This window comes from Ammospiza nelsoni, chromosome 4 (genome assembly GCF_027579445.1).
Source record: "Ammospiza nelsoni isolate bAmmNel1 chromosome 4, bAmmNel1.pri, whole genome shotgun sequence".
Classification (NCBI taxonomy): domain Eukaryota; kingdom Metazoa; phylum Chordata; class Aves; order Passeriformes; family Passerellidae; genus Ammospiza; species Ammospiza nelsoni.
In genome coordinates, this window is record NC_080636.1 from 17,495,886 (window position 1) to 17,519,900 (window position 24,015).

Consider the following 24,015-nt stretch of genomic DNA (forward strand, 5'->3'; position numbering starts at 1 on the left):
TCCTTTGCTTTTGAGTCATGCCAGGACTCTCTCTTGCAGTGAAGGCCTTATTTTCCCACATTCTGTCATCACACTGCTAAAAACCATAACTAAAACATGAAAAATTTCTATTTGAAAACAGATTCCCTAAATGCTTGTTCCTTTTGAACAATATATTGTGAGCAACACATTCTTTTGGGGACTGAGATTCCAGACTTATGCATGATCCTTGTTTCCAAGGTAAATTGTGCTTTCTACCAGGGTTATTCCAACCCTGACGTCAGCCACAATTTGCTGCATGTGACTGAATTAATCTTGTGGAGTGTCTCAGCTCCTTCTGTAGGTAAATGCTCTTGTCCAGTGATTCTCTGTGCAAAGTACTTCTCTTCAGAGCCTGATAATTATCTGAGAAAACAGGCTGCTTCTGAGGCTGATTCCAGAACCTTCAACAGTTTCCTCTGTCCTTCATAGTTGTTCATTGCCTTATGTTATCTTTCTCAATCATAATTTCCACTTCATGTGATGTGTTATTTTTTATTTTTTTATTTTTTTATATTGTAACCAGCTACTTCATGTTGGAGTTCAGTGTGTCTATGGGAGTAGATTTGTTTCACAAATATGATTTTCAAGAAAACGTGATGGAGGAGAAAGTTATCTTCTAATATTGTGCTCTTAATGTTTGCATCTTGCCTCAACACTTCAGAAATAATTAAAATTATCTATTTATTCATATTGCCTTTACAGTTCTGAAGCATTTATTTGCTTTTCCTTCTTTGAAAGAGTAATATTTTTTCATTTTCTAACCATTCTCTTAAAAGGTCTTTGCAACTTCCTTTTTTTTCCAGCGTGTGCTTCACCCCAAATTTTTCTTGCAGTTCAGGTGGTCAATGACTGTTTATCTACCTCTGCTGGTAGAGGTTGTGCCATTTTTGCTAATGATGATGTTTTTTCATTTTACCTGAGAGGATGCCATGATTTCCAAATATTCACATTCAACTATTTCTCTGCTTATCACATTTATCTACATTATCATTTCTCCAAGTCCTTTCTTCTTGAAGAGATCACTGAGCACAGCACATCATGCATTCTCTTTTCCTGACCTCTCAGGCCACCATGGAATCTGTCATTTTCCCAGTGCTGTCTTTACAAGACATTGCCATTCTTTTCAATAAACATTCAAAGAATCATATTTCCCACACAGTTCTCACCCACTTTAAAGTTTTCATACTTCAATCTACCATCTTGCCTTTCTCCAAAACACTTCCATTCTGCACCTGTGGATTTCCAACTTAGGAGTTTAATATGAATTTGACCACTGCAGGGATGTAAACCTTTATTTGTTTCCAAGTTTGAACAGTTTGCTTCCTTTCAGCTATTTACTACAGACAACTTATTGTCAAACACTTAGCTTTTTTAATACAGATATTAAAAAGGAGATCCTGTGTTTCTTGGGTGAAATGCAAACCACATTTGTTGAAAGCATGCAGTATGGAGACAAAGATCTCAGTACTGTAAGAAAACCATTTGGTAGATAACAGTTCACATAGCAGCCAGTAATTGCACTTGTATTTTTCTGCTGTTTGGTTGGTGGGAGAGTCTAAGTCCTGTTTGTAATTTTTTTCAGTGTTTATGATGTGCTGGTCTTTATTTGATTGTGAAATCATTCCAGCTTGAAGCCATATCTTTTAAAAAGTCTCTAATTTTAATTTTGCAGCTTCAAGTATTATGCAAACTGATTTATGAAAAAAAATGCACCAATTTAAAGCTGCTTGATAAATATTTTCCGTGTTTTTGCATGTGGACTCAGCTTTTCACTCCATAGCTTCTTTTAATAGCCTGCAAACAAAATGAAACAAAAACAGAAAACAAAAATAACAAAGAAAAGAAAAAGTCTGCTAAGCTTTAGATAAAAAACATTACTTTAGAAATATGTGTTGGTATCAACCCTAAATTCACAGACAGCTCAATACCTGAATGTTTTATATTACCTTCAGAATAACTAGAACCAAAATTACTATCAGTAAATCACCTGGTTTGCCTTGAAATAATTAACATCGTTGACAAGTCCAACTATAATTAAGTCTCTTAAAATTGGCTTTTTTGTGTTAGATTAACCAGAGACAGATTCATTTCTGGCAAGATAAATTAAAGAACATTGCCCTTCAAACCAGCACCACAATGTGATGTGCACTCCTAGAAATGTCAAAAGCTGAGTAGTTATGTGGCTGCACAGTCATTATCCCTGTGTTATCTCCTCAAAATGCTTGTCACCAAGCTTGAATTTAATTACTTGAGTGCTTATTGTTGACAGGAAGAGTAGTACATTATATCAGCATAATGCATTTTTTGAAGACTATAAAAATTTTCAATTTATTTTATTTTTTTTCTCTTTTAATCTAAGAGGAATCCAGAATACTATCAGGTAATATCAGAATGGAAACCTATAAATCCCTTGAATGCATAGCATGACAAAATATTTTAAATGGAATTTTAAAAATGCTGGTGATTTCACTGTTTATTGAATGTTTATAAAGTATTTCTAGATTTGGCCAGTACATCTTTCAACATATTTAAAAACATATATATTCCTCCAGCTGTTAGCACCTCTTACTGGGACTGGTATAAAAAACGTGGAGGAAATTCCAAAGGCAATAGTTTGATAACTCTTTTAACATTACTCTTTCCAGCTTATCTTAACCAAAATATCATCTGTCTTATCCAAAAATTCATTTCAGAATGTGGAAAGGTGAACAGGTTACTAGAAGGCTTCACCTTTCTTCAAACACCTTTCTATAAGCATATGCTCAATCTTTACAAAATTAACAAAATTTCAGAAGCAATCCTGAAAATACTGAAAAATTTTGTTCCATTTCAACTACTTTTCAACTTCTAACAATCAAAAGAAAGCTCCTGCACTTTTAAGAAAACAATAATATCTGAGAATTACATTCTACCCATCTGCATTTGTTACCATTTTATTGAAAAAATTATTGAAAAGTAAAAAGCATATGCAGCCATGCTTGTAATAAAAGCCCAGAGCAAGTTCAAAAAAGCATCAACAGAAAGATGATAACTGAACATACTGGACCTGAAAACCCTAGAAAAAGCCCATAATAATACAGGTCTGATTTCTCAAAAGTATTTGAGATCTGGGCAGTAGAAAGTATTGTTTCATGCTAACAATATTGTTTCATGCTCATAATAGGGGCTTAGGGTAATGATTGTCACCATTCTTTTTCAGTTACAGTACTGAGAGCAGTTTCAAAAATGTTGATTAAACTCCCACTATAAGGAGATTCCTTGAAAATAATTCACAACAGGTTACAAAGAAAAAAAAGCTTAGAAATTTTGTAAAGGTAAAAGCATTGTGTATTATTGGGTTAAAAACAAAAAAACCCCAAAAACCAGAACCCAACAACAGTAACAATACAAATACTGTATAATATTCAATAGCTTTAAAGCATAGTTTAATCCTCAGTTAGGCTGCTGAGTTACCATCCTTCCTGAAAGGCAGTGTGGAACTTGCACCGCTCCAGGGAACAGGACTGGGACTGATTTTCTAAAATGCATTTCCCTCTTGCTCTCTGTGAAAGGTGAGTATGGCTCCTGCCACAGCTGAAGAAATTCACTGCCTTTAGCACTGGGCTGAAAGGACCAGGGCACTGGGAAAGGACAGTGAGAGTGATGCCAATGTCTCAAGGGAGAGGCACAGAGGATTTTTATCCTCACCCTTTCCATGTTGTGTCATTCACATTGCAAGCCTCCAATCACCTCATAAAAGGGAAAATTTGCTATTATTTCCTAAGTTATTTCATGGCCTCAAGGATCTGGAGGAAGTGAAATCAACTCTTTATTTTGCATGGGTGGTTATGCTCACAGGGCTACTTAGAAAGCAAAACTTGGGCCAAGTGATTCTTTGCCTCCTCTCCATCCAGCATGACAGAAGGCAGGAACCTACAGCAATAACTGAACTTTGAGACAAAATGTAACTGCTCTGCAAGAATGGAAAGCACTCACTGCAGCTATGGCACTCAGTATCTTTGAATACAAAATCATTTCTCATTGAAAAGCCAATCACTTTCTGCAGAAATCTAGGAAGGAAAGAATCCAAGCTGGACTTTATAGATGGCTCTTCCTCTCTGTGCAGGTGCAACCAGTATGCCCTTCCTCATGGTTTCAGGGTCTTACAAACAATCCCCAAAACATGGCAAAATCTAGGAGTCAAAAACTGAGTACAAAGAAATACAAAGAATACCAACCACACGTCTCAGCTCAGTTGTGTCATCAAGGCCACAGAATGAATGCTAGTGAAAAAAACAAAAAAAGGAACAAAAACTATAACATAAGATCAAAAGAAAATGAGGAAAAAAGAAAAGAAAGAAGATGTAAGATATGCAATATGAAATCCATTCACATTACAGCAGTTAGTCTTACATCATTAATTGAGTTCATCTGAAAGAAAGACACAGTATACCAATCTTACTCTAAAAGCAGTAAAAAAATCAGTATTTGAGGGCAGTTTTACAATGGCAAAATCTGTGGATTTTTTAACTTCATATATATTTGGCTTGATTTTGTGATTCACTTAAAGAAGTACTTTTAATTACACACACTAAATCTTTCCTGAATCAAGGCTTACCAATCCAAGGACACAACCTAAATGAAACTGAAACAGCAGAGAATCAGCTTTGAGAAGAGCACAGCGTGTTTAAACAGCATTTGTTCCTAATATATCAACCCACAGATTAAAACTGAGATTTTATATTATTCTTCTGTACAGGACAGTTTGCTGAAGAATTTATAGGGAAGAAATACTGTAATACTTATGTTTTGATTTTACACAAAACTTAAAAACTGAATCCACTCCTAAAGGAAAATGAAAAGTCATACTCAGACACAGTAAGGGGTGCATCCCTTAGCTACCACCAGCTATAAATGCTGCTGTTCCTTCAAAAGCATAAGGATCTTCTGCCCACAAGAAATTATTGTGCTCAGCATCAGTAGCATGCAAGTGTCAGTCTGCACATTAACACATTAAACCTTGAGAAGAACAATGAGATAAAATGATACCATCCATTGCTTCCCTGAAAACACAATCTTCCTTTGGGCCATCAGAATGGGATTTAATCCCAGGGAAAAAATAATTCAAATGTAATAGGTATAGAAGGAAGCCCTAAGCCCATCCAGAAGCTGAAGGTCAATAGAAAGAGATGAAGCTTTTTTGAGGTCTCTTGCTAATGTAACATTAAAGCAAAGAGGATGTTAATCATTTTAACTCATTACCAGCTTTCTGCTAAGCTTGTGATTAAGCTCTTTCTTTTCCAATGCTTTTCCACATCCATCCAGCTGATGAACCAGCAGAGATAATGCTATTTTCCATTTCCAAAATTATCAGTCTGGCTAATCCTATACCTGCTCTGTAAACTCTAATGGCAATGCCTTAAAGGCCTGCATTTTGGCAAGAGCAACATCTAGAGATGTTTTATTTTTTAGAACAGGTGGATAAACAGTAATATTTGAAATAATTAATATGTACAAGTATTGTCTATCCCTCAACGTTTCTCTGCTTTGAGGAGTTAAGTGCAGCACCTTAGACATCACTGGCTGCTAGGCAGGAACAGCTTCAGGCACAGACATGGTCTGGGGCAGAAGAGGGCAAAGGCAGCACAAGAGCCCTTTTAAGGGTGAAAAGAGCCCTTTTAAGGGTGAATAGTGCCCGTGTTTCTCTGTCAGTGCCAACATGGAGCACTGCCCTCCCAACACATGCAGACAGAGCAGCTCCAGCCACGTCATTGTGGGGGTGATGTAAAGCATTAATTAGCAACAGCAGCAGACAGCCCAGCTCCTGCAGGCTCTTCTGCTCTTCCACAAACCCAGACAGGTATCACAGTCTCAAAAGTGCAGGATAAGTACAGCAGAGCGGAGACAACTACTGTGGGAGCAGAAGGGGCTGAGGAAGATGCTGAGGGAATTGGAATAGTGGCTGGAAGTGCAACTGGGAGGACTGCCACATCCTGGAAGCAGATGAAGGGATGCTGGATCAGAGAAGGGTGAGGAAGAAATTTTCCACATCCAGTGAGCTGCTCCCTGAATCCTCCCTCTTTTATGCCAACCCCACTGAGCCCTTTCAACTCCCTCCAGAGTCCTGCAAAAGCTTTCCTTTTGCCCTTTTACCCATTCTCATCCCAAGAGAAAAATACAATGAGAACTGCACTAGGGTCTCCATTCTGCCCAGCAGTAGGTTTATATAGGATCACATGCCCATAAATGCTGAAGAAATTGAACCTGGGACATGACTCTTGTTGGCATCTAGGCAGTGGTTCAGCAAAGGTAACATTACTAAAACACTCTGCTGGGGCTGGAGAAAAACCCATTGTCAGTCCATGCTCTCTGCAGAGCAGCCTAAACTCCACAGACCTGGGAAAACCTGAGCCCACACTCCACAAACCTTGCACCATCCCTTGCTTGGGAGCCACAGTGACACAAATTCATTTGCTGTCTGAAGCCTTGGTCAGAGCTTCTTTCAAAAAAAAATCAGATCCATTATATCAACCTTTTTCTATATTAAAACAAGAAATACTCCTTAATTGTAGCGTTTCACAGGCGCTTCCCTAATTTTGTTCCATTTTTCAGTATTTGAAAGTTTTGCAAGGCAATGCTGCCAAATATGGCTGAGCTAACCAATTTTTTCAGAGAAAAAAAGAATCTTTGTTCTTTTTTGTTCTAAACCACAGCAAATCCTCCTTCTACTAGTCTAGAGTCTCCCCAGGCTCATTGATTCCTTCCTGTAATTGACAGAAATCCTGGATAGGAAATAATTTTGAGCAGATTAGGGACAGAGCTGCATTTCATGCTGCAATGACTCAAACTCAAATTTTTATCTCATTTTAAAATAGATTTTGTGATATTAGATTAAGTACTATTAACATCAGTGCAGCAGAAAAAAACAATTTTCTGTGGAAAAAAAAATTGTTGGTACTGCCCAGATATAAATTTACCTTTTCCTCAATTTCTTTGAGTTGCCTCTTTTGAAGTTCTATTTTATCTTCTAGATCTCGAATTCTCTGGAACAGAAAAAGCAAAATAGACATTATTATACCTAATTTGAAAAGGATGTGAATAAAAAAGATGAGAAATAGGTTAAAAATAAAGAGAACAAATGCCCATTATTACTGTAACACTTCCTTTACAGCTATATTAGGCATTTCCATGGCAGAATTTTCCACATTTCCATGAAACCATGGCAATTCAAACAAGCTGCATGTTCAGAATGTCATGTTTATACCAGGAAGTCTACTCCCCACCACTCATAATTCATAATTTTAACATATACACACAGACAATTCCATTTTGCATCAAAATTCTTTTTTTTTTTTGTCCAACTGCCAGTTTTTCTGCTTACCTAGACAGTCAGCTTACCTAGACTATCACCTTTTAACCTTTAATTTTCTCTTCCTATGAAACATAACCATGCTTCTAGCATAGTCAGGCTATACCACAGGAAAGAGAATGCACAGATTTTCAGTTTACCACAAAGACACCATCCAGAGACTCAGCTCTGTCCTATTACCAGTCACCTCCCACCAGAGCCAGATGGAATGTTTCCTTCACTGTAGCTCCCCATATTTTTAAGGATTTTTCTTGTTCAGTTTCACAAAGATTCTTCAAAAACATGACTGCTGCTGGGTCCACTATCTTATTCTTTTCTGTATCACATATCTCCTTATTTCCTTTCTGTAAGTCACACTTCTTTTTTATTATTTTTATTTTTATTTTGATGTTGAGGGTCTTATACAATTTAGATGCTTTTTATTACACTTTTATATTGTACTTGTTACAGATAAAGTAGGTTATAAGTAATTTTTTCTATAGGCAGAAACCTGAAATCTTCTACTAATAGTCACTGGTGATCAAGAAACAACTTCATACAATGAGTTTTTTTTGGGATTACCCAATCTCAGCCTGGCCTACACCTGCTAGGGGTGTTAACAGTTCCTGACCTTGGAAAGACAAATTATCACCTCCTCTAACATGGATGGCATAGGTGAGTGCAATTAATGCAGCTGCTGCTGTCTCACTCCCAAATTATTTCATGCCTCTCAAACCGATGCAAACAACAGTACCTGTTTCAAAACAACAGCCAGTCATCACTCACAAACCTGTGTGTATCAGCTGCTGCTGGTAGTTGTTACCTGCATTCAGCCCTAAGACCTCAACCAGGGTAAATGCTCCACACTCATAGCCCAGGACAGCTGCAGCAAGGCAGCAGTGAGCCACTGACCAAACTGCTTTGGAGAAACATGGAGTTTGGCCTGAAAACCACAAATCTAACCTGGAACTATTCCAAAAACGAGGTACACACGACCCTGCAGTTCACTTTTCCTCAGGCATGCTCCTCCACACAAATGTTGAAGACAAGCCATGAGAAAAAAGCTTTGTTATCATTGCTCCTGTTTCAAAATTGAAGATTTAACTTAAAGCCTGTTTTGAATATTATACATGTAGTGTAAGTCAATCAAAACCTACACTATATCATACTGCAGTGCTCAAAGATTTCCCCAGATAATGCTCAAACCAGCATGAGCCAGATTACCCTCAGGTGATATAAGTGAATGCACCTTTGCTGACAATCACAAATGCCCCAAGCACAGCTGTATTAATTCCACTTTTCCTCTATTCCATTTAAATTGATTTACAGCTCATCTACACCCTGTTCAAGGCAAGCCTATCTCCCAAGTGATCATCTTCATGTACTGCATGTAGCAGGAATGTTACAATACTGTGAAAAACCATGGGATGAGAACAGGCAGTTGGAATCAGCCCCAACATCTCTAATCCATCAGGTTAGACTCCTGTTTCTCACCAGCTCATTACAGTTATGCTGATTCCTGCTTCTAACCACATCCCAGACCTGACTGACAGAATTCAATTCTCTGGGGGTTGTGCTCTGATGCTATCAGATAAAATTTGACCACAGTGAGATAAGTGGAGAGAAACAATTTTTTAAAATATCATTTCCCTCTTCAAGATTTATCATGTGAAGATATTTTTCAATAACTCCTGAGACTCTGCCTTTAGGAAAAAAAAAAAAAAAGAATATAAAGAAAAAAAAATATATAAAATAATTTAAAGCCACCCAACATCTGGTGGCTTTCTCACCTCAGGGTTTAGAGCAAGTGTTCCTCCCTAAAAGAACAAGTTAATTAGGATAAGATGGCATTTTTAGGATTTGGGAATTCTGTTAATCAAGTAAAAATCGAGATGTTATTACTCCCTCATGAATTTTTCATCTTTTCAAGATTATAGCTATCCAGCTTTTTTCTCCAACTATTCAGAGCAGTTCTAAAAAAAGGGCTGAGGCTTCCATTTTCCAATTCCTTCCCATAATAACTGTTAAATTTTGGGAGATGGAAGATAGATAATAGTTTTAAGGTGCAAAAACATATACTTTCTTAAAAATCACTTAAAATACAAAGACAACCTACCAGCTGAAAGGGAATACACAAAGGACTGAATCTCTGAGAACTGAAAAATCTACAAAAACCCCTCAAAACAACTAAATTGGTAACAGTAAGGCAGATTGTGCTGGTTTTGGCTGGGGTAGATTTAACTTTCTTCACAGTGGCTGGTATGTTGGTGTGTTTTGGATTTGTGCTGAACACAAGGTTGATAACACAGATATGTTTTTGCTGTTGCTGAGCAGAGCTTACACAGAGCCAAGGTCTTTCTGCTTTCCACCCTCCTCTCTGGCAGGGGAGTTGGAGGTCAGTGGGAGGCTGGGAGGAGACACAGCCAGGACAGGTGACCCAAAGTGACAAATGGGATATTCCAGACCATGTGACATCATGCTCAGTGTATAAAGTGGGAGGAAGGAGGCGGAAAGGGGAATATTTGGAATGGTGGTGTTTGTTGGCTCCAGTCCCTGTTACATGTGATGGTCCTTGCTCCTCTGGAGATGGCTGAACACCTGCCTGCCCATGGGAAGTGGTGAATTGATGTCTTATTTTGTTTGGCTTCTCTGTGCAGCTTTTGCTTTCCCTATCAAACTGTCTTTAGCTCAACCCATGAGTTTTCTAGTTTACACCTCCAATTCCTTCCTGATCCTACTGGGGAGGGAGGGAGAGAGGGAGTGGCTGTGTGGGGCTTGGCTGCCAGAGGGGGTGAAAGCACAGGAGCTTTCTTTGGTGCCCAGTGCTCTGTTTGGTGGCCAGTGTGGGGCTGAATGGTTTGAAATAACAGCAGGTTTAATTGGGATGCACTAGATTGAATTTACAGCTCTCAGTGCTGTTCAACCTAGGATCAGCGGGCTCCTGTTCCTGCCCTGGGGCTTGATTACCTGATTGTGTGTTAGAATCTACTGCTCATTAGTGGCCACTTTGTGCTTTTCCTGCCTGCTGCAGTGCTGTACTGCTTATCACCTCACTGAATTGTGCCTGGGAAGGTTCTGATAACAGCCATGGTGCAGGGCCTGGGCTGGCAGGTGCCCAGGGCACTGCTGCTGCCCTGCACAGGGTGGGCACAGCTGCAGGGCAGGCACTGATGGGTATAAATGTGTGCTCAGAGCTGCGCCACACTTGGTGCTGAAGGCAGCTGAATGTTTAAACAGCTTGTATTCCTCTCATATGAGTGCAAATCATAGTGACAGAATACTTTTGCTGCCAATAAGTAAAATTTTGTAACTAAGTTCTTTGCTGCAGAAATGAAAGAGTCCAAATCTAGACAGGTCAAAATTTGTTTTAAAACACAACCTTGGGCTGGAATTGTTCATCAGGTACCAAAGCTTGGAGTTGTTTGCTCCTAGCTGTTTCCTTGCTTCCCCTGGAGGATTATCCAGGAGGATGAAGTGGGTGTAGCTATTCCCATTAATATCCTCTGATTGCTCAGGGACAGACCTGGCAGATAACCAGCATAGTTCGGCTATTAATATATCCTGAAAAATATGATTTAATAATTTATTTCTATTTAACTGTAGAGAAAGCCTTAGTATTTAACACATAAAAAGAATAATTTTCTCTTGTTGTACCTATCTGCATTTACTGCATTATCTTGATCACAAAGATGGCAATTTCCAAAAACAACTTTAAAAAATACATGTATGATAAATGACCATAGCTGTAACAAAAAGGTATCTCCTAGAAGTAGCAAGATATGTTCATCAGTCAAATGCTATATTTAATTACTGAGAAGGAAATTACACAAAAGTTAGAGCTACCAATTAAGACCAAGTCAGGACTGTTTGAGATTCAGTATAAGCCTTTACATCTTTACCTACTGTTCGTTTAATTTGCAAGAATTACCAATCAACAAGCTGTGGACTCTCAGATTCCAACACTTGATTAAATGCTTTTAGTATATTCTGATTTATGTTTGCAGAAGTGTGACTAGGACAACAAATCATGCAGAACTATTTCATTGTTATCACGAAATTCTACATATTTTTATGCTTCAGTGTATAAATTGACGATCATTAAGTTGAGCTTTTCCTGCCATGTGGTATAGAGTGGTAACAATTGTGCTATAAAAGATGAATCCAGTTCTACCCATGACATGGCTTGCAGGAACTTTGCAAATCCAATATATTTTCAACAGTACAAAAAAAGTGTGAGGAAGCAACAAAATTGACTCTATTTTGCTCTCAGAACCTTGATAAGTCTCAGCTAAAAAGAAAGGTACAGGCTGTTCTTCATTTCATTTTTTAAAAAGAGAGGGTAGGAATTATTGGTAGGCAGCCTGAGTCCAGCAGAGTGTTTGTGTTTCCTTTGGAGCCCCTAGCTTGGTCACAGTCAGAGAGAGGATTAGGGACAATGCAGGGCAGTGCTCTGCTGGGTTCCAGCAATTCCTGTCTTCCTGCAGCTAATAGCTGCCCCTCAGTCACAGGAGTGCACCTTTTTTGGGACTGACAGGATTCATGAGAACAACCCTGTGTAGTCAAATCATACAATGGAGTTACTGTAGGCAAACAAAGAGCCAAAGTCAGGCAAAAACAGGGCAATGGGAGTGCAACCATGCCAGAGAGGAGAGTAAACAAAAGGGATGGACTCCTAACACTGTCCACCTTGCCCGCATTCAAAACCAAAATGACAAAATAATGAATACATGTTTCTCATTGATTTTATTACAATAGTAAATAAAATCTCCTCACAAAATAATATAGATGGTGCCTTTGCAAATATTCCCTGCATGCAGCTTCCCTGAGTTTTGAAAGAGGGCTGGACCAGCCCCTATTTCAGCATGGCAGGCACCTGCTCGATAAATAAATCATTCCTGCACTAGCAGCGAGTTTGCTGCCTCTCCTGAGTGAGTGCTCCTAGGCAGGCACGGCACAGCCAGGGCTGAGCACTCCCTGGGCAGAGCGATCAGCAGATGGCTCTGCTGGCCAGGCTATGCTCAGCAGAGCTGCAGCTCTGCCAGGAGGGGGGCTCAGCTCACACATCCACCCCACTGCCAGACAGCCACAGAAAAAACTATGCTCAAGATGCCTTACTTATTATTTAGTTGCAATTTGAACAGACTTTTAAGTTGCATTATAAAACTTTTCTTCATAGTCATTACACATGCAGCACATGTACCAAAGTGGGAGGCACAGATTAACAGCCTAAAAATGCTAACAATTAGGTAAAGGAGAGCACACCCAGAAGGGTCAGGCAGCTGAAGAACACATTTCCTCTGGAAGTCTGCAATGCCAAGACAGGCAAAGACTGCTCCTAATGGAGGCACTACATATGACAATGTTACTAACAGTCACAAAAGGGACATTTACCATCAGTCAACCACATTACATAAATTGTATGTTCACTGACTGCAGGCTTCTCCAGTTTAGTTCCTGGAGAGATCCCAAACACAAAGGGCTGTCCAACTGCCCCAAAAGCAAGAAATTTGACAATTTTTTCAGCAGTAGAATTAATGTGCAGAAGATTATAGTCATAAATGCTCATTAACCCTCCATTTCCTTTCACCTCATGATGGAAACTTCATTTTTCTGGGAAACAGGATGCACTTCTTGAAATCCAATGACTCACTTAAGCAATTCTTTTTGGTAAACTTGGATGACAAGTACCTTCCAGTACTGTCAGGGAAATTAAGATAGGTCAGCTCTTGAGTAGCAGAGAACTGAGCCACCAAGATGGGACCTCCCAGCAGGTCTGACCTTCCTACAGAGTGGGAGTGTCTAAGTCTGACAGAAGCATTGCTTTATAGGCAGTATGTACCTGATCTGGCCTTGGTAGACCAATTCAGGTATCCCTGCACCTACAGCTCAATTTTCCTGATAGCTGGAAAATTTCCAGCATCCTTGCTGCACTCTTGTACAAGGGAGTCATGACAATAATCAATCTGCATCCAAACTGAGCACAAGGCTAGATAACCCTGGATGCAGATTGATTCTTGTCATGACTCCCTTGTACAAGGATGCAACAAAAAGGATAAAACAGTATTTAGAACTGAGTTGAAGACAAAGAGTCCAATGAAATCATATTAGTACACTTCCAGTAAAGAGCCAGCCAGCTACTGATTTCTAAAGGCAAATTTCTGTCATTTGTAGCATGCTTTGGTTCCTGCAGCTACACTGCAACCCCAAGATTGCAAGCCACACCTCTGGGAAGTCTGAGGAATCAAAGTTTAGGCAAAATGCAAGCAGCATGATGGTGGATGTGTGCCTGGAAATATTACTCTTCTTTCACTAATAGAGACATTTTTCAGTAACAGGCTTAGAAGACTCAGCTTGTGCTTTAGCCAAAACGACAGTATTGCTCCATTTAAAAAGAAGAAGGTTAATGGCATTCCCACACAGAACAAATGAAGTATGAGTGCTCAGCATGTGTTTTAATAGCAATCCATCTACATTAAGTACCATTCCCATTAATACTGCTCCCCTTGTAAAGGAGCACTGAAATGAACGGAAATCCTTAGTCTGAGTTCAGTGAGCCCTAGATTGCAGCCTCAGAGCTATCATTCTTATACTGGAGGCAACATTTCAGCCCAGTAATGATTCCTCATAAATTTAGACATGGGAGGAACTTCAGCAATACAAAGAAAGAAAATTGATCTGAGATGGTCACAAGTGCCCCACTGCACTTAAATGCCAGGTCCAGATTTCCTCCCCTAAGCAGCCAAAATGTGTGCACTTCCTCATGTGATTAAACTTGTCTTTCAAGCTACCTCAAGTTCTGATGAGAAATGGGCTGTGTCACTCCATGGTGCCTTTCACAGATTCCTTTTTTTTTTTTTTAATTGATGTGCCAGCTGCCTTTTTAGTTACACAGATGGACAGAATTTTTGCATTTTCTCTACATTGGGCAGTGTTGCAGGCTACATGAAGTGGACTTCTTCATCCAAGCCTTCTGTCCAGTTTACCCACAGGGCTAGTCAGACATTCACAGTCCTGAACCACACCTTGGGTGGCTTCAAATCCTCAAGAAGCTTTGGGAAATGGGGAAAAATCTATCTGAAAAAAAACTTTTGTGACAAATTTTGTCTTTCAGACAATGATCACCACATCATCCTTCATTTAGGTGTCAAACTGTAGAACTGATGTTCATGTTCCCTAAACAGGTAAGTAAAGAGCCCACCCATATGAATGTACTGTTTTTACAGACAGCAACACCAAGAAGATCAATTAATCTAGACTCAAAATATGCTCCTTGCCATGCTACTGCACTTGTGAAAATACAGAATGTACTAATCAGGGGGGTTAGAAATCACCTTAACAGTTCCTGTGACACACTCTTATTGGATTTACATTCACCAGCAAATCCAAGAAAACAATTTGATAATTTTAGCACAAAGCAGACAAAGAAGGATTTGCTAAGCTGCTTAGAGCCTGGCCCTGAAATGTTGGAAAGGTTCAGGTTAATGTCCTTTCACAGGACAGGCTACATCTGACATGAAACGTTTTGAAACTCTGAAGCCATCTTATGATCAAGAAGGTATCTCATTCTACAGCAAAATTTAGCATGGGAAATATTTTATCAGTCTGACAGAGGGAAGAATCAATATTGTTTCATTACAACTTTATTTTAAGAAGATTCTGCTCACTGTTAAGACACAGGTATGTAAGATCTTCAGCAGTGTGAATGGCATAACTATGTTACATGTACAAATTTAAACAAAGATGAATATAAACTGACTTGCCTTTAGCTATTATTCAAATCACTAAAGTGATGGATATACACATTCTTTTCTTGGGCTTTTTTTGAAATCCAATGCATTTTAACAGCTGTTTAAAAGCATGTAGTGTTTTAACAATACAATTTGCATAGGCAATTGTAACATGCATTACTCAAGCTGTTGGATCTGCTGCTGGAAGGGGTGTGTAATTCAGAAATCCAAATGTTCCCTTTAATCCCATGTTCCTAGAATGTGATTTTGCATAATGGTCATAAGGAAACAGAAATGCCACTGCAACAGCATTAGCTTAAGCATTATTGGTTTTGTTGACATCTTATTTTACTTCATGAATGAAAACTTAGTGTAAATTTCAGCCAGTTGCATATGATAATAATAGATCATTTTGGATGGACTGTACCTCTCTGATTCTCAGTCATTATTTTGTTGTTTGCATAGCAGGTAAAAATTTCATTCTTTTCTCTGTTCTGCAGTCTAATTATAATCCAATTAATAGTTACTGATGTAGGAAAATTGTTCTTTTCAATCTTTATTATGCATCTGTAGTTTCTTTATTTGCCTTTCTTTGGAGAATGAACCTTTTAGCAGCTGCACTGATGCATTTCTCAGCATATGTATTCAGTCACATTTGTAGATGTAAGGCAGTGAATTTTATAAATGCATTCAGCCCCAAATAACTGTTATAATCTGATACAAATTACTATATGTATGTAGTATTTATTACAAAACCTGATTCATCTTTTTTAACACTGAGAATCTTTGAATCTATGCAACAACATATTTTGGTATCTAACAGAAGAATATCAACAGTCCTATTGCTTTTTCATTAGGGAAAAACAATAATTTAAGTCATATTAGATTTATATTTACACAGAATGGCTATGCTAAGTCTATGTGAGCTCAGAAGACAAAACCCATTCTACATGTTAAAACTGACTCTGTGACAGCCCAGACACATTACGAGGCAGGAAAAAAAAACAAACAGAAGCATAATGTAATATTTATCATTACATTTAGATTCTTTTACATTCAGATATTTAAATAACAAATTCCTATGTAGGTAATTATAATGGTGTTTGTATGCATTGGGCATATGAAAATACACTCATCCTTAGCTTCTGTAACAAACTTCACAAACTTTCCCTTTTAGCCTTGCCTTTCCTCAGCACCCACTGGCTTTTCCTAAGAATCAGGGTATTCAGGATATCAGATGAGAGGATTTCAGCATTCAAATTTCAGATAAGAGTTTTCTTGATACTAATATTATTGCAAGGCATACAGTTGTTCTTACTTGGAGTAGAACCTCAGTCAAACATTGTTTAGGACAAATAGAGCAGACCTTTCAGATGTATTTTTTTAGGTATTACAGCAGTCCTGCTATCACCACTTATTCATACAAGTAGCATCACTAAAGCAATAAGCAAAGCAGACACAGTTGAAGACTATATAAAGAAAACATACACAGGGAAACACTGTAAGATGAACATGTAGAAATTACTAAAATTAACCCTCATCTGCCATGCATGTCTGCTGTGGGAAATTACATAAGTTTATTGTGATATTGTCATTATAGCAGCAATAATGTGCTGAGAGACTACATGCTCACTCCTGCATGACAAATCAATACCACAGGTCAACCATGATTAGCCTAGTCATGATGTGCTTGATGAATATTGATGACAGTTATACAGCTGTGGTATATCAGATGCTTTCAACAGCGATTCATGAAGATAAAAATTGCATTATCAACAGTAATCTATTACATTTTTAACAACAAACTGCAGACCATTAATACTGTGGAAAAAAAAAATCAGTGGTTACCCTAGGTGTACCTCTTCATATTGTATGCAAACAGCTAGCACCTTAACATTTCAGATTCAAAATAAAATCATTAAACCAATAAATCTAGGTAGATTTGGAAGAAAAATAATCTGAGCCTCCCCCTTTATTATTATAGCAAGGTTCATAGTAATAATTCGCCTAATTTCTAAATTGTGTGACACAGCTGTGAGTTTTTGACCAAGCCAGACTCTCTGGGACAAGGCAACATGGCAGAGGAGAGGTTGTCTCTAACTTGTCCTCTCTTTCACAAAGCATTGTGCCAGAGAGGACAGATTTAATACAACACCTCCTCATGCCTATCAATGCCTATATTTTTATATATCAATGAGGTACACTGAGCACAGCATCCTCTCTCCCTCCCCAAAAGTTTTCCCATCAAACATTAAACCTTAATAATATTCCTTGGGTGAGAAATAAACACCAACCGCACCCCTTCCCACACAAATATCTATTATAAATGGCCAAGCCTATATGTTCACATAGATGTGGTGACATCCAACCCTATGGATTTGTAAACAAATTGCTCTCCCAGTATGGAAAAGTTGTCCATATAGAAGAGAGCAGGAAGAACTCAGAGAGCAATGGCATTTGCCATAGCTTTGTTTGGCCTTTAAGCCAGAAGAGCTGTGCCCTCAGAAAAAAACTGCTGGTCAGAAGAAGTAAGGAACTTAGTGAAGAAAATTAGTTGTTGTATCTCAATTTCAAGTGATATTTTGACATTTCAGGATGAAAAAGGACATTGGTGCCTCTCTCTGACTTTTCCTTGGTGTCCCTAAGAAGCAGGCACCACACCAGCAGTGAAATCCTTCTCTGCGGAGTGGCCCTTGGAGGTCAGTACCTGCTCTGTCCTAAGGCTTTGCCTCCTTCCAGTAAAACATGCAAATAAAGTGCTCATTTCTTCTCCTCTTACTTTTGAATAATCCAATCTGGTCACGAGAGTAAATGCCCTAGTTTAATGAAAACATAGTTAAAATTTTTACAGCTATGTTCTAACTATTTAAAGCTGGAATTGGATGAGTTCAGCAGTTCATAGATATTTTATATTCAGGTCTAGAAGTAATGTAATGATTTCTTTTACTCTGTAAAACTGAGCTTCACCCAAGAATATTCTAACTCAAGTTAAAAGACAACACACTCAGCTTAGTACAGTACTACAGTACAATTTAGGGGGAAAAAATCACACTTTTTGATGACACAATAAACTAAACTATCTTTTATCTTTCTTTTTTTCCCCTAACAATTTTATACAAAGATAAGACTGCTCTAGGAAATTATTGGACTACATTAATAAAATCTGTCTTTCATATACCTTCTGACTGGCAGCAGCCATTTTTGGAATTGTGTGTCAATCTGCTGTTCTTCAAGGATTTTCTATCTTCTCTTTGGATTTAAAATAACTTCAGATGAAATCAGAATAAATTACTTTTCTATTATAAATTTTCTTCATGTTTGGATACTGCCAACAGGGCAATTTGAATAAATCTATCCTAATTTTAAACCTGCTTCTGCTGACTTTCCCCAGTTTCATACTCCAGAAGCAGCTACAGTAAAACCAACAAGAATATATTTTGGTTTTTAATTTTTTTGATTTATATAAAGCATAATTTGACATTTAAATAGTTACTAGTTTTAGAAGACAAGACGATTACAATATATTTTGAAGGTGAACTAAGCATAATGTTGTGTGGATTTTCTGTACTGGGATTTTTTGGGCTGCTGCTTTTTTTGGGGGGGGGTTCTGTTTTATGGGGTTTTTTTACTTTGCTTAACTGGGAAGTTGATATCACTTCTTCAGAAACATGTTGCTCTGTTTAAAATATCTTTTCTCTGAGATGGATTTTAAAGCTACACAACACATTTTTCTCTCCCTCTAGAAATGATTCAAAGTATATGCATAAAAAAATTACTCTTCTTAACAGAGCTTGCTAGTAATGACCTTCAGATTTTCAAAAAAAGCAGTAAAGTCATTCTACTGCACTGACTATAGCACAAATGTTACTTTTAAATAAAGTCCTGCTAAAAATAAACCAGACATTGATTTCCAAAAGGTTGTAAGAGCAGTGTAACACAATGAGACTTTTCTGATGGTAACATAGCACATGCCCTATTGCTGGAAGCAAATAGCACAAGCTGCTCATGACAGATTTTTAATTAACAAGTTTTACCTCCTCCAAATAGAGAGTATGGTGTAAATCAGAGCACCCTCTCTGACTTAGAGGGAGTACTGCCAACATATTTCAGCTGAGGATCCATCCCCCAGACCTGCATGTTGCACTCTGGGTTTAATAAAAGTGTTATGTGCCTTAGCAAGCAGATCTAATCACACAGCATGTCTAATTTGGCTCCACAGAGGCCTGCTTTCCTTAATGCACAATGGGTATACATGAATGGTTCCATTTATACACTAATGAACAGTAATCATGTGGGGCTGTACACACCCAAGAAGAACAGACCTACCAATGTAATACAGAGCCCAACTTTCTAAGATATATTTATTTCACTGTAACAAAGTCAATACCCAGTGGCCAATAACTCAAGCTTTACATCTGGACAAAGAAAAACAAATAAAGCAACTCACACCTGGGCAGCCATTTACCCATTTCCTTATGCCCATCCCTGTCCCTCTCAGACAGTCATTCCCCAGGAAGGACATTTACCAGCTCTATAACACCAGCACCTCACACGCTGAATCCTCAGAGTCCCTGCATGAAGCAATTAACCTCTAAGGAAACCTTGCATTCCAACCTATAGCTTTCACCATGTGCTCTCCCATTTCTGCACCATGCATGTCTGGTCAAGGAGCATTTATAGGCAGAAGGAGGGAACTCTTTCTTCATCACCAGACCTCCTTGAACCCCTACTCTATGACACAGAAACTCTGACTCAGAGAAGACTGTTACCAGGCTGCCAGATAAGCAGAGTTGTTCTTTTGAAGCCCTTGTATCCGGCAGACCAGAAGGTAATGAAGGCAAAGTAACAGGCCTTCTGAAGTGATTGTAATTCAAAAATTTCATAGAATTTGGAGTCTTTAATACATTATTTCTGTTTCAGGGAAAGTTTGAGGGTGTTTGCAACAAAGAGACTCTGTATTAAGCCATGCAGGTCCATCATGTTGTCCTATCATTCTCTGTAACCTCCACTCCAGCAGAGGAAAAAGTGTTGCAAGTACTGTGGAGGCACTGCAGACTGTAAAATCTGGCCAGGTCTAGACAACTGTTTTGCCAGAACAAAGTGCAGTGGGTGCTTCCTGATGTCACAGCATCAGCAAAACTCCCCCTGGATGTAAATACATGAGGAAAGGAGGGTACTTATCAGAGATGTATTTCACTTAGTGCAGTTTCATCCATTCATTCGGATTCTCTCAGCACAAGTGGGGTTTCATTTGTGTAACACTCAGCTTCTGGCACTTGCTAGTGAGATGAAAGTAATCCCGTGAGAATTAGCCATCCAATATCCCAGGCAAATTAACTAGCATCTTTGCCTTTGTTTTTCCTGTTTAATAGGGAATGTGTAGGGGGGAGGGCATGTGTGTGTGAGTTAAAAATAGATTACTAAAATGCTTAGATGCTTATTAAGCAGTGGAATTCAGTTTAACATGTCCTGCAGGGCTGTAACATTAGCATGTCTAATGAGATGGGCACAACATGAAACTCTAATGACATCCTATAAAAGGGGTCTGGAGACAGGTACATAAACATCCATGGCTAATGAAGCTATGTTTATGCTGGCATTTTTGTTTTCTTATGCACTCACCATATTTAACCTTATGTTGTGAAGCAATCTGTGAATGCATGAGTTGGACTAACAGAAGATATGCTCCAGATGTGCATATAAAGTGCTCTAATTGACAGTAAGCAGGGCATGGAACAAATTGGAAAAAAAATCTAAATTAAACCCCAGATATACATAAAATATGTATTTTGAGTCCTCTGGGACAACTGTTTCACTTTACAAATCTACTCTTATTTTTTCCTTTCTATTTGCCACTATTACATGAGCTCAACTTAAAGGCTCTGCCCAGGTCCCCAAAAACTACACTCTAACAAGGGACACAAAATATGTCAAACCACATTCATGGTGAAAACAAAAGACCAAACTATATCTAGTCCGATATTAAAATCTGAAATTGTCAATTATTTAGGTGTAGAGGCATTACTCAACAGACAATATCATTCATACCCATTAAATATCACCAACAACAATATTTACCCTACTGAAAAGAAGTAGGGTATGTTATTGTTTTGAATAAAACATCAACAGTCTGGCTAGGAAATTGGACTGCCTAAGAGACTAACCATTCTCACTAATTTTCAGCTACACTAATAACATTAAACTAGTATCTTCTGGCTCCATCTTTATTTACCCAATTTAATATATCTACTCTCTCTTTCTGACGCTTTTGGTGGCAGCTGGTGCCTACCCTCTCCAGCTTTCTGTACACCATTTCTGATGACTAAAACTAGGTGACAACCCATTAAACAAGTTCATCTCCTGCTCTCAATGTTACACATTCCAAACCAACACAACAGAGTCAAGGAGCAGAGAAAGGAAACTTTTTGAAACTCAGAGGTCAGGTCTAGCACTGCCGCCATAAGCACTTCCCACCACTACAGGATGACAGGAGATGATCACAACAGTGCTGGGTCACATTACACCAGTTTCATCTATACTCATCTATAAGCCAACTGGAACAGAGAGAGGCTTGGACTAAACTGAAAGCAGTTCTTGCCCCAGCTCCTGAATCAGCACCTGAAATAGCAACATTGTTCTGGACACATCTGCACAGCACATTTTGGCATTTGCAATATGTGATTTCAGACTTGCACAGAGAGTAGCCAAGCAGTCCACAAGATCTAGGACATCTGCCTACAACGTCCACAGTCTACTATAAAGGAGAGCCAAAATCCTTGGAAACAATTATTTCTGCTGTAGTAATTAATTAACACCCTGAGACATGCAGCTCTCTTCTTTCTCTGAATATTTGCACAAAAACACTAGCAATGCTACCAACACTAAATAATTACCGCACTTCAAGGCCAGGACCTTGCCAAATTCAAGTTGTCAATAGTTGTGCTTCAGGAAGAAGTTTGGACAGACAAGGCTTCCTGAATGAATTTAAAGGAGTGAAAGCTTGTAAGTAGCCTCTTAAAAGACTTCCTGAGATTTCCTTTTTTATTTTATTTAAAAGAGTTCATAAATAGCTAAAATAAGTTAAAAGGGGAATCTCAGGACCTTTCTGTGTCGCTGCAACCCCGAGATTGTTAAAAGTCTCTTTTCCCAGCCCAGTGCTTGAAGAATGAGTTGGAGTTCTTCAGTTCTTGGTCTCAAGGTTGTTTATTGTGTCTTATCTATAAAAATTTTCTCCTGCCCTGCCGAGGTCCGTCCAGCAGGACAGTTCCAGGCACTCTGCCTGCCCCCCCTTCATACTAAAAACTACGTATACAATGTTTACAATTACTTTCCAATACCTATCACCTATGTTAGACAGTGAGCTTCTAGTCTAAACCAATCTGTACGTGCCACCTCAGCAAAAGATGGAGGCCAAGAAGAAGAAGAAGGAGAAAGGCTGCACACACCCAGTTTCCTCCATCTTGCTCCCTGAACCTCCATACCAAAAACCCTAAAATCTACTTTTCCACCCCGTGATAACTTCACTAATATTCTACCTAAACTGTTGTGGCTTGCTGATCTTCATATAAGGTTGGTAATTTGCTCCACAGGTCATATTCAAAACCACAGGTGTTTTGGGCTCTGTGCCAGGGCTTCTGAGCCCCCTGGCAGGGATTTCGGCCGTCCTGGACAGCCAGAGGGATGTTCTGGGTTCCCACAGGGGAAAAAATAAAAAACTTGGATTCCTGTAACTGTTTCTGCCTTTACTCCTTTCATAGTGTTACACTAACAACCTTCCATTCTGACTTTTTCTACTTTAAGCCTCAAACCTGCAACAAGCTCCCATTGGAGTCCTGTGGAAGACTGTGTGGTTGCTCACGCACGAAAGGTTGTGCAACAGCACCTTGCGGTGAGACAGTGCCTTGTTCTGAGTGTGCACCATGCCCAGCACACCCAGGTGCTGACACCACACGCTCCTTGGCACGGGAGCTGCACAGAGACCAGACTGAACACAACTCCACGAGGTGAGGGTGAAGCGATGCTGTCGTACGGGCAGTGGCGGCAACCACAGAGGTAACACCAACACCAAGGGGGAGGAGAGAGAACCACCGGGATTACCTGCTGGGCCTGCTGCAGCAGCTCCATCCTCTCGTGCAGGATCTGGCTGTCAAACTCCCGGCTCTGCCTCAGGATCTGCCGCCGCACCTTCTCCACCGCCGCGCGCAGATCCTCCCGCTGCGCCTCCGTCAGCGACTCGCTGGCCCGCCGGCCGGGATCCTGCTGCAGGGCGTTATACAGCGTGGCCTCCAGCTCCTGGATTTTCTAGTGCAACCCAAAGCACACACAGACAGGCTGGCGTTTGAATCCAGCAGGCAAACGACCCACCAAGAGTTAGAGGAGGAGGCTAGCAAGGCAGGAGGGCAGGATGGACACAGACAGACAGACAGAAAGCAGCAAGCGTGAGCGGTGAGGAACATTCCACACAGAGTGCACGCAGCCTCCTGGCACGGATGGACACCCGGGAGATGGGTCCTGCTCTAGCAAATCATTGATTCTTCCATTTAAGAAAGATTCAGAAGATAGGTCTGCATTCAGTACCTGATAAAACTCCAAATCTTGCTGCTCAACATTACAAATTTAATTCAAACTAACAGATTTCCTTCAACTGCAGCTGAATTGTTAAGCCATCCTATAAAATAAAAAGACCCCAGGAAAAACTGTGAACAGAAATCTCGCTCTCCCTCTCTGTGGCCCTAGTGACCTGATAGCCACGGCTCACAGTCTGTGTCACTGGCTTAGCTCCAAGCTGCCATAAGCAATGAAGGAAGGAACACTTGTATACACTAATCCCTCATCCATCTCTTGCTGTCTGCCAGATTCCTAACATGATTCTCATGCACTGACCAAAACTGCAGTACTTTGCAACGCCCACAACACAGGAGAACTTCAGATTCACATGGA

General features: G+C 39.4%; 1 protein-coding gene and 1 long non-coding RNA gene across 2 annotated transcripts in view; one reads left to right on the forward strand and one right to left on the reverse strand.

The window, feature by feature from the left end:
• Positions 1 to 1,568: 1,568 nt before the first annotated feature.
• Positions 1,569 to 24,015, reverse strand: part of JAKMIP1 (janus kinase and microtubule interacting protein 1) — a 142,376-nt gene continuing 119,929 nt past the window's right edge. Inside the window, exons 21-24 of the mRNA XM_059470993.1 lie at positions 23,173 to 23,376; positions 6,978 to 7,043; positions 4,239 to 4,314; positions 1,569 to 1,815 (exon numbers count right to left, since the gene is read on the reverse strand). Of these exons, the coding sequence (XP_059326976.1) occupies positions 4,264 to 4,314; positions 6,978 to 7,043; positions 23,173 to 23,376 (321 nt within the window). The 3' untranslated portion in view covers positions 1,569 to 1,815; positions 4,239 to 4,263. The remainder of the gene's footprint in view (positions 1,816 to 4,238; positions 4,315 to 6,977; positions 7,044 to 23,172; positions 23,377 to 24,015) is intronic.
• LOC132072576 (uncharacterized) lies at positions 14,321 to 23,065 on the forward strand. The gene is made up of 3 exons (XR_009418349.1): positions 14,321 to 14,529; positions 17,670 to 17,774; positions 22,876 to 23,065. It is a non-coding gene; the product is annotated as an uncharacterized LOC132072576 (long non-coding RNA).